Source organism: Cyrtonyx montezumae, unplaced genomic scaffold (genome assembly GCF_038088225.1).
Source record: "Cyrtonyx montezumae isolate F1298 unplaced genomic scaffold, pur_monq_1.0 scaffold_30, whole genome shotgun sequence".
Taxonomy (NCBI): domain Eukaryota; kingdom Metazoa; phylum Chordata; class Aves; order Galliformes; family Odontophoridae; genus Cyrtonyx; species Cyrtonyx montezumae.
In genome coordinates, this window is record NW_027072035.1 from 13,059,975 (window position 1) to 13,070,611 (window position 10,637).

Sequence of the window (10,637 nt, forward strand, 5' to 3'; positions counted from 1 at the left end):
ATGTCGCGGAGCGCCGCGTCGTCGCCCGCCGGGGCCGTCTCCGCCGCCCCCTTCCCGCCGCCCCCACTGCCGCTGCAGCCGCCCTTCGGTCCGGACGCGGGCCCCGGCGGCGGCGGGCGGGCCGAGCTGAAGCCGGTGCGGCGCTTCATCCCCGACTCGTGGAAGAACTTCTTCAGGGGGAGGCGCGGGCGCGGAGCGGGCTGGGACGGCGCGGCGTCCGACATCGGGTACGTCTCGGAAGGGACGCGGTGCTCGCCGCCCGCCTCTCCCGGCCCCCCGCGGGTACGGCCCGGCTGTTCCGCGGGGTCGGGCGGCAGCTACCGCTCGCAGGAGGCCGAGGCCATGCTGCGCGGGGACTCGCTGGGCGCGCCCACCGGCCTGACGTACAGCGAGCAGGTGGAGGCCTACCGGCAGCGCTACGGCTACATGAAGTCCTGGGCCGGGCTGCTGCGTCTGCTTGGCGTGGCCGAGCTGCTGCTGGGCGCCGCCGTCTTCGCCTGCGTGACTGCCTACGTGCACAAGGACAACGAGTGGTACAACACGTTCGGCTACTCGCAGCCCTACGGCTACGGCACCGGCGCCGCCTACGGCGGCTATTACTACAGCGGACCCAAAACGCCCTTCGTGTTGGTGGTGGCAGGCGTGGCGTGGATCGTCACCGTCGTGCTGCTGGTGCTCGGTATGTCCATGTACTACCGCACCATCCTCCTGGACTCCAGCTGGTGGCCGCTGACGGAGTTTGGCATTAACGTGGCCATGTTCCTTCTGTACATGTCCGCTGGCATAGTGTATGTCAATGACATCAATCGCGGGGGGCTCTGCTATTACCAGCTGTTTAAGACGCCGATAAATGCCTCTTTCTGCCGTGTGGAAGGAGGTCAGACTGCAGCCATCATCTTCCTGTTTGTTGCGGTGCTTGTCTATCTGATTAGTGCATTGGTTTCTCTGAAGCTGTGGAGGCACGAAGCAGCCAGGAGGCACAGGGAGCAGATGGAACAAGAGGTGGGTCCTGCTGGTCCCTCTGGTGGGCACAGCCTGATGGGTGCCGCTGGCACAAAGCGGGCCCTGAGCCATTGGGGCTGAGCCTTCAATCACTTGGCCAAGTAACAGGTGAAGATGTGACCCAAAGTCTTCTTGTATTGACTTCAGCAAGGAACAGGTGCAGTTCTGTGGAATACTCTGTTGTCTTCTCACATCGAGTGATGAAGTGTTTCCTAGTGTGTTTTCCAAACTAAGGAAGACACAAACCAAGTTCCTGTTGTGCTTTTTAGTAGTGTTGGGCTGCACTCAGCATATGAAGCACTATTGTGAATGATAGTAAGAATGGTTTGCATTCTGAAGCAAGAATCTAAGTGACTTCTTTCTGTCTTTCCAGCTTTTGTTAACCGTAATATCAGGTAATAATAGAGCTAGTGTTTCAGTTTTCAGTTGATTTTGTCTTTAACTTAATCTGTTTTGCATTGCTGCTGGCCTTGCTCCTGCTCCCACTGTTCAATACTCACCTAGTTAATGATAAACTGACCTAGTGCTATCAACCAGAGCAAGAAGTCATTTGCATTAGATTTCTTCAGTATGAAAGCACTCTAAAAATTAAACTTCTAAAAATCATTAAAACATAGTGTAGCATAAAAATTCACATATGTGAAGCCTGCAGAAGCCTGCCTTAAGTAGTTGTCACCACTTAAATGATTTTACTAAGGGAAAGCAAGAAGCTGCATTCTATCTGCTTTATGATTGTATTTCTGTTGATTTCTGTTGCATCATTTTCATTTAGCGCTGGTTTCCTTTCCAAGGTCTTGCATGAAGCTGGGGCTCGCCTTTAGAAAAGTGCTTTTTTAGAAAAGTGATTTTAGAAAAGTGATTTTTAATTATGACCTGGAAGAATGAGACTCTTTACCTGTTGTTATCTATGTTCTTCTATTCTAGCTACTTAAGAATATTTTTAATGTTAACATTTCTGTCATACAAAATAGAATTGAGAGTGCAGTGCGGAAGAGTAGCTGTTTGGTTACTGGTGGTGCACTGCTGTTTTCTAGGCAGTGAACTGAACTGCAGGGGATCACTGGAATGTGAAGTGGTAAAAGTGATTGCAGAGTGGTTTGAGTATTTCCTCCACATTGTTCCTCACGGCTGTGCTGGGTTTTATGTGGCTTTCTTCATTCCACCGTTCTTCAGACATCCTCAAAGCACTTGATCTGAAAACATCCTTTTGCCAAATATGCTCATTATTTAATATAATTACATAACATTATCTACAGCTCAGCAGTATGTATAAAATTAAAAATTAAGTATTTGTACTTTTTGACTTTTTTTTTGACAGATGAAGACACAGTTGTCTTTACCAGACAAAAAGGTAGGAAACAATTTTTTCTGTTTACTGGTATTCCCAATTGCATATTGCTCTTTTGTTGTGACTGTTTTGGCTACCTTTTGTCATTGTTTACTTTTTTTGTTGTTGTTTTCCTTAGAAGAGATGAGGCTTAATTCTTTAGTATAGTCAGGGTATCATTCTCCTGCCTGGAAGATTTGAAGGAAGCTTGTGAAGAAGTTACTGCTAGTTTGTCTAGTAAGATCTACTGTTGACAGTATGTGCTTTTACTCTGCTTCATTAAGTGATGAGTTCTGTAATCTTCATCATAGGATTTTGCTGGCATGGTTATAGCAGCGAAGCATCTGATGCACTGCAGGTTTTAGGGATTGCTTTTTTCCTTTTTGCTGCCTGTTGAGGTTGTAGAGGAGCCAGTGGAAGCTCACTGATAGGTGCCCTGAGGCTTGAATTTGTTCCCATTATTTTAAGACTACTCCAGGACTGCCCTGTAAGCTTTGAAATATCAACAAAAGAAGGATTTTAGTGCTTCTGCGGTGCAGATTTGCAGGTGCATGCAACTACAAAGTTTGGACAGGATTTTAATGCAATAGATTTTGATGATTCCTAGAAAATTTGTGGAGTGTTTCTTTCAGTCTTCAATACCTCCTGTTAAATAGTGCGAGCATCCTGCTGCTGTCTTTTCTGTTGCTTACTGCAGTACTGAGTCAGGAGCCTTTATGACCCCATTTTACATTATTTCTTGATCAAGGATAAAACTAGAATTGGAAGTAAGGGAAAAAGGGACCCGTAAAGAACTGAGTGATTCATGTTTTTCCACAGATGAGATGGCTATCCAGAATAGTTCTATTAACAGTTTTTGAAGATATGTGGGACAAATCTTTTCAAGCCCCAAATGACTATTTGTCTGTCACTGGTACAGATACTAGGATCACTGCCAAGAATATTAGGACAAACTTAAGATAACCATTTTAAGTTCCTAACCATGTAACTCTTTCCTAATTTTCTAAGTATAGTAAAGAATGTATGTGTTTTGCCTGTGCTGCTGTTCAAGACTCTTACCTCTATCTTCTAATGAATTGGATACTTTACAGAACTTGTATATTGCATTTGTATACAAATTTGTATACAAAATCTCATTTTAATTGGATCAATTTTTTTTCTTTTAACACTTAGTATGACAATGATGATGCACCAAGAGAAGAGGTCACTTACAGGCAGCTTAAACCAATGGAAAGGAAACCAGAACTACTTAATGGTCATATACCTGCAGGCCACATTCCTAAACCTATAGTGATGCCAGATTACTTGGCGTAAGTGACTTGACTTTGATAAACAAACTTAACAGAAAATCATGTTTTTCAAGCAGCATTTCTCAAATTCATGTTTTCTCTGCATCTGCTGTAGAAACTTGTAATTATTTATCAGTGCCATAATGTCATGAACACAGTAATAAAAATAAGTATTCTGGAACTTCAAAAAATACAAAATCCCAGCCCAAATATTGAAACACACTGTTATAATCTAGCATGTAATTACTGAAGGAACAGAAGACACAGGAGATATTAATGGGAAATTACTTGGCTTTTAAGCTAAGTCTAATCTTGTATGAATGCTAAATGGTTATTATCGTCCCTCTTAAAGGGTAGGCTTCCCATGATAGCCACAATATTTGTGGGGGTTTTTTGCTTTTTTTCTTTTTTTTTGTAATGATTTCCATGATATAGTGGGTGTCAATCCTGCCTACAGTAGAAGGGATGGATCTTTAAGGTCCTTTCCATCCCAAGACATTCCATGATTCTGTGGTGAAGTATTAGACAATAAATTGTTTTTTATGCTATTTGTTATGTGTTTCACTGGTTAAGATTTGTGAAAGCTTAAGCATGTTATGAGATTAGCAAACAATACTGAAATATGCTACTGATGTCAAGACTCTGTTGAAGTTTTCTAATACTACTTATTGACTATTTTTTTTATTTTAAAGGAAATACCCAGCAATTCAAACAAATGAAATGCGAGACCGGTATAAAGCGGTGTTCAACGATCAGTTTGCTGAGTATAAGGAACTGTCCGTGGAAGTTCATGCTGTATTAAAGAAGTTTAATGAGCTGGAAGCATTGATGAGACAGCTTCCTCACCATCCTGGAAACATATATGTGAGTATCTGTGAAAAAAGGGCAAACAGAAAGCACACAGCTTTTAACTTCTTTGGTCTTCTATCTAGAATGCAATTTTATTGTGTGTGTGTTTTCTATTTTTTTGCACGCTACTAGCTTTCTAGTTTGAATAAAGCACAGTTAGATTGTTTTCACTATTTCTCAAGTACAAAATATGCAACTAAAATAAATCAGAAAGGATTTGATCAACTGAAAGACTGACTTTGACAAGTATTTTGTAGAATTTACATGAAGATACAGGTAACTCTTAGTGTGTCTAAAAAATGTGTGGTATTTCTCCATAGGAGCAGGAGAGGATATCAAAAGTTCTGCAGGAATACGAGAAAAAGAAAAATGTGAGTGTTATCTGCTTTACATTGCTGATGAATCTGAAGAACACCAAAGAGAATGTAAATAGACAGTACTTCTGATAGTAGTTTACTACCTTGGGGTATCCGTAGCTATTACAGGGGTTTGTATGTTTCATATTTTAAATCTTTGGCAAAAGTGGGAATGGGCTTCTTATCCCGTTCATGGCAACAACCTGTAGCCACATGAGGAACAAATAGTTAAGTACTTTTATCTTTTTAACATTTTCATTTTAAAGGTCTGCTCGCTTCTTAGGGTATAGTTCATTTATGTTTGCTAACTGATGTGACCATCAGGTATGCTAACAGAAAAGGCAGTGTTACCCTTCAAAAGAAGTACTATACTTTGTTGGCAGTGTGGAACTTGGGTAGGCTTCCAAAAAGAAATTTCCACTGTAATCCAAAGAGTTTCACTTGGTCATTTTTAAATGCAGGCAATAAATATGTACAAGTGTCCTTATGACATCCATTACAGGTACCTGTTTTTTTTGTCTGTTCTTAATTAAATTTGAGTTGTGTCCATGTTAACTTCAGTTTCATGGCTTTTTTTTTTTTTTTTTGGAGAGGTATTTATTAGATATATGAGAGCACATATATTAAAAAAAATGATGTAGTAAAATGTAATCTACATCTGCAGGCTTCTTTTTAAGAACTGTTCTCTTTCAGGAGTAGCTGTGGTGTATTAAAGCAGAACATTTTTCTCTAGCCCTTCATGAAGGCAGAGGAAACAGGAAATAAAAAATTGTGGCCAAAGAAAGTGTATTATTCTGGAGAATTATTGTATGCTGTCTTTAGTCAAGAATATCATAGAGTATTACTGGGTAAAACTGAAAGCATAAATGTTAATGTAAGAATTTATGTTTTCTTGGCAGGATCCTTCATTTCTGGAGAAAAAGGAACGTTGTGAATACCTAAAGAATAAGCTTTCTCACATAAAACAACGAATTCAGGACTATGATAAAGTTATGAACTGGAAAGTACAAATTTAGCAGTGCCTTGAGCTCGGATGTAATATTTTTCTAGTTTTTAAATCAATAAGTGTATTTTAAAATATTTATTTACTCTCAGATCTGTATATTTCCAGCGGGGATAACAGCTGCCTGATCACTTTGTCACTTCAGTAAACATTGTATGTTACTGACAGGTTTTATATGGAGATTCAATTATAAATACATGTAATGAAGTTGTCATATATGTTTAGAGTACCAGTGTTAACATTCTGCTTCTATCAGGCTTCTATCCTGAGCTCTTAAGTAAACGTAGTTTATTTGAAAAGTTGGGAAAGCTGCTAGTGAAGGCAGTTCTAAATACTGTGTCAAAAGTGTGCACGCAAATACTGTAATAATGATATAAATGACATCTTAATGATATCAGAAGGAGTTTCATTGTTCTTTGTGGCTGGGGCTTGGTAGAGTATTTGATCATACTGAATTTCAGCAAGTAGGAAATGAGTTTTACAAGATGGCTGTATTTTCAAATGCACTATTGCATATCAGAAATTATTGGGAATTTCACCTCATAAGAAACACAGAATAACTTCCCATGTAAGCAATGATTGTATGCTGGTTTTTGTTTTGTTTTTATGCTCCTCTGTAGAGGTGATGCAACAAACTTACATGTGACCTTAAAAGAAGAGTGGTATTGAGTAAGAGTCGTGTTTAGTGCTCCACTAGTGTTGCTGTAGACCATGGTGGTCTGCATATATTTCTGGGACATCTTAGTAGGCTTTGATTGGGTTAAAGAAAGAGTACTTCTTTTCTTTGTCAGCAAGGAACAGGACTTTTTGCTTTAACCCAGTTTGTGATTATTTAAATGTTGCAATTTGTGAACTTCTTATTCAGAGATTACGTACAACAAAATTAAATCTCGAAGTATAAATTATTAGCATCTTTTATGAGGCCAGGAATGTTGTTTTCTAGAGTGTATCTTTATAAATTCAGTATAAATGTTCATCTCTGTTGGGGTTATCGGTTTCTATATGCTAATGTTCACATAAGCCTGTGAATTTTATCTTTGTATTTTTTTCACATCTTTTTTAAGGACTTTTTTATGTAGTAAAATTGTTGAAAGCGTTGCTAGTTTCCTTGTACAGTTTATATAACTGCAAATAGAGTATTTTTCTGAAATGCATTTTAGTTTCATTAAAAAAATGAAACAACTTAATGATGTTAATCGATGGCTTATATAATCATTTCATTGTGAAAAAGTAATGTGTTGCCACTGTTGCTCAGTATTGAGAACAAATTAAGATAGCTAGCTCTGGGATTTACTTCTGTTTTGATTTTTGTGCTCTAATTGTCACTTCTGTTGCAATCTTGAGGTTACAGCTCACTTTGACTTTCCAGTTTTATCAGCCACTTCAAATCCATGAGTTTTAGTGGATGAAGTACATAATAGAGGATAGAAAAAAAAATGGTGTCTCCTTATTTGTAGGGTGTCAGCTTTCGCTGATGGAAGATCTCTCAGTAGTTCTTCATCCAAGGTCAGACAACAGTACTACATTTTGTTTTCCTTCTTTTCTCAGTTGTCTCAGGTTCAGTTTTCTCTCCTTTTCAAAGAAGAGGAGACCTCTCTGCTTTGTAAGGGGGCTGGGCCAAGTGTTTTATACCTGTTGCAGTGTACGCATTCTAAAGAACAAGCTTTTGTTGGTAAGCTTCGTGTCTAAGTCCCTTCAATCTAAATGCCTTTTTGCTATATACTTGTTTTTTTTTTTTTGTCAGTGGAAATTCTAGTTTTATATCTGTATCAGAAAGCTAAGCATAAGGAACTTCGGTTTTTTAGCATGTTATAAGCAGTTGGTAGCTGTGATGTTTCTGGTAAAATCACAGAATTAATGGTTTGGGCTGGAAGAGACCTCTTAAGATCATCTAGTCCACACCTCTGCCATTGGCAGGAACACGTCTTGGTAAACGGTGTGAATAAAAGCCCTATCCAGCCTGACCCTGAACACTTTCAGGGATGGAGCATCCACAACTTCTCTGGGCAATCTGCTCCTGTATCAAACCACTTACTGACTGACTTTCTAGGCTGCAAGCGTACATTGCTGGTTCATACATGGTTTTTCATCAATCACTGTCCCCAAGTCCTTTTTGCAGGGCTGTTCTCAATCAATTCAACCTCAAGTCTGTGCAGGTATTGGGTTTGCCTTGATCCAGGTGCAGGACCTTTTGAATTTGGTGAGGTTTACAGGGATCTATTTATTTAGTGTGTTGTCGTCTGTGTGTATGGAATCCACTTCCTCTAGAGACTCATCTGCAAACTTGCTGGGAATGTATTCAGTCCCACTGTTATTCATGTCATACTTAATTTGTTGCTCCATATACAGACTCATGAGGAACACCATTTGTTACTGGTTTCAGGTTGGTTGTTGAATTGTTGACTCTAACTCTTTGGCTGTATGCATCCAGCCAATCCCTTGTTCATCCTACAGATATATATTACTTCAGTTTGGAGGCAAGAGTGTTGGGGGAGGAGTGCATATCAAGGCCCTAAGGAAGATTCTGTGCCAATAGCAGGCCTTTTGCCATAAGAACACTGGGTTGTACTTTCAGTCTCCCTTTGAAAGTGATCTGAGCTTCGGTTTCTGGGGAACTAGTTTCTGGACTTTCAGACAGTGTCTGTATAACTTCTGCAGAACTGTTGTGCTTCTCATTCTGCTGATTTTCCAACACAGATTTTGCAGAAATCAGGATTGATGAAAAAAGGATTTGCTGTTGTGAGCTTAAGTCAATCAAGTGCAAGATAGAAATGAGGAGCCAATTTAGTAAGAATTTGTTACAGTTGAGAAGTGGTCTTTCAATACTCATAGAGGGAAAAAAGATAACACTGAAGTTACTGTGCTCTGTGCAGTCTCCTTAGTTTCACCTTTATCATTTACATGGTTGCACGTACATGCAAACAGTCTGCTCTGAGACCTTACTAGCATGGCTGGGTTTTTGCATAAGGCAGTTTTCATTTACTTGAATCTTGATAATCAAATAAAATCTGTCCTCAGACAGTGATTGTATGGAGCAAGAGCTTTCATCCTTCAGTCCACCTCTTAGAAGATGCCCAGGTACCTCTGCAGATCAACAAAGGCAAAAGTCAAAAATAATAAGACTTCCCTGGGGCATGAATGTTCAAACTGGACTTAATAAATGGGCGTGTACATCTTTGCACAAATCAAATGGTGTCTAATAAATGTAATCAAGAGTTCATGTAACGCAGTATGGTTGACTAGCTTCAACAGCAACAACGTAGCAACTGAAAGTACTGGTGCTAATGAAAAACCTAATGGGCTTGGTTTTGAGTTTTTAATTTCATAATGTAAAAATTATGAGATTTAAAGCAAGTAGGTACTCAAAATCTGCTCTTATTTCCAGTGTTCCTGCCTGGAATTTAGGTTCTTTATCTTGACAATGAAAGACATCTCTGTTCTGAAAGAGAAGTCTTGTTTCTCCCTTTTTCTACTGATGTAGTTGGGTTGTCCCTGAATTAAATTTGTTTTTTTCATCTGAAGTAGTTTTCATTGCTTTTGCCTAAATGACAGACTTTTCCTGATTGTGGTTTCATTCAAAGTAATTTTTTTTCCTGTTTCCCCTTTCTGAATGTTTCTCCTGATGTAAAATGAATGAATGAAAGATTCAGAAGCTGTGATTTTTGTTAAGTAATATTTCCATAAATAGGAATGGGGAAATTATGTTTATATGTTTTCTTCCTCAGTTCTTGTCTTACTGGGATGCAGAGTGACACACCTTAAAAATGGATGCTCGGTGGCTTTCCTGTAATTCAAAAGGCCAAACCCAGTCTTGGCACATTTCCATTGTATTCAGTAACGCTGTGTTTGCTCTGCAGAGGAACTAGGTACAATGATCTTTGCTTTATTGCTTTATGGTGATGCTTCTGAAAATCTTGGTGAGCTGAGAGTACCTCCAGGGTATTACCTGTGGTGGACTGGATCAAGCTAATGCATAGAACAATGTGGCACTCTAGTTTTCTTCTTTTTTAATGAGGACAGAGAGTAAAAGCTTGTTGCTAAGGGATAAATTATGCAAAACTGAAAGAGCTTTGATTTGTAGAAATTCTTGTGTAGTTTTTAATGTAAACTAAAGTTTGCAGTAGGAGAACAAGAAACAACCAAAATCAATTTTCAGAGCACTTTGGTTTAGTTTTATACATTTAATTATTAAAACTATGTACTTACTACTGCTATGACATACAATCGTATCTGAGTTTCGAGCTCTGCTTTAAAACATCTCTTCGCTGAAGCTTGGCACACTGTTTGCAAATTCCTGCTTCTTTCAGAGTACGAACGTTAAGAATAATCACGTTAAGTGTGTGTAAGCTGCATAAAGACTCTTGCTTGCCTTTGCTGGTCCTTGATTTTATGTCGGATTGCATATTCTGCAGTTCAGTCAGTACTGAAGTACAGTTTTTTAGACTGAAGTCCTAGAGAAGAAACGCTCGGGAGGATTTCCGACTGCGCGCACAGAGCCTGACAAGGCAGCCGGCACGTCCGACTGCAGATAGCGTACTTTGTAAACCATGCTTAACAGGGTGGTTTCTTTTCGCAAGCTTGACGGAACGGAAGTGGCTTTGTTTCTGAAGGAACCCCCCAGCGGACGGACAGCGACTCCACAGCTGCTCGGGAGGGACGAAGGCGGGCACAGCGCAGCTCGGGGCAACGGCGCGGGCCTGCGCACGAGCGCCACTTCCTGTGTGAGGGGCTGCTTCCGGCGAGAAGGGGGACACTTCCGGCGCGCCGCGTACCCGCCGGAGAGTTGTGGCGCTGCAGCTGTGCCCGCCGGG

General features: G+C 40.3%; 1 protein-coding gene across 1 annotated transcript; it reads left to right on the forward strand.

The window, feature by feature from the left end:
* MARVELD2 (MARVEL domain containing 2) lies at nucleotides 1-6,055 on the forward strand. Its single transcript, XM_065744297.1, has 6 exons — nucleotides 1-1,002; nucleotides 2,321-2,353; nucleotides 3,503-3,639; nucleotides 4,311-4,482; nucleotides 4,788-4,838; nucleotides 5,723-6,055. Exons 1-6 carry the CDS (start codon nucleotides 1-3, stop codon nucleotides 5,837-5,839), a joined length of 1,512 nt encoding a protein of 503 aa, XP_065600369.1. The 3' UTR covers nucleotides 5,840-6,055.
* The last annotated feature ends 4,582 nt before the right edge of the window (nucleotides 6,056-10,637 follow it).

What these genes read in the sequence shown, in the direction of transcription:
- MARVELD2 (XM_065744297.1), top strand. Translation starts at nt 1, where the DNA reads ATGTCGCGGAGCGCCGCGTCGTCGCCCGCCGGGGCCGTCTCCGCCGCC. An exon ending in TGTCTTTACCAGACAAAAAG is followed by an intron (nt 2,354 to 3,502) that starts GTAGGAAACAAT and finishes TTTAACACTTAG; the next exon opens with TATGACAATGATGATGCACC. An exon ending in ACCATCCTGGAAACATATAT is followed by an intron (nt 4,483 to 4,787) that starts GTGAGTATCTGT and finishes ATTTCTCCATAG; the next exon opens with GAGCAGGAGAGGATATCAAA.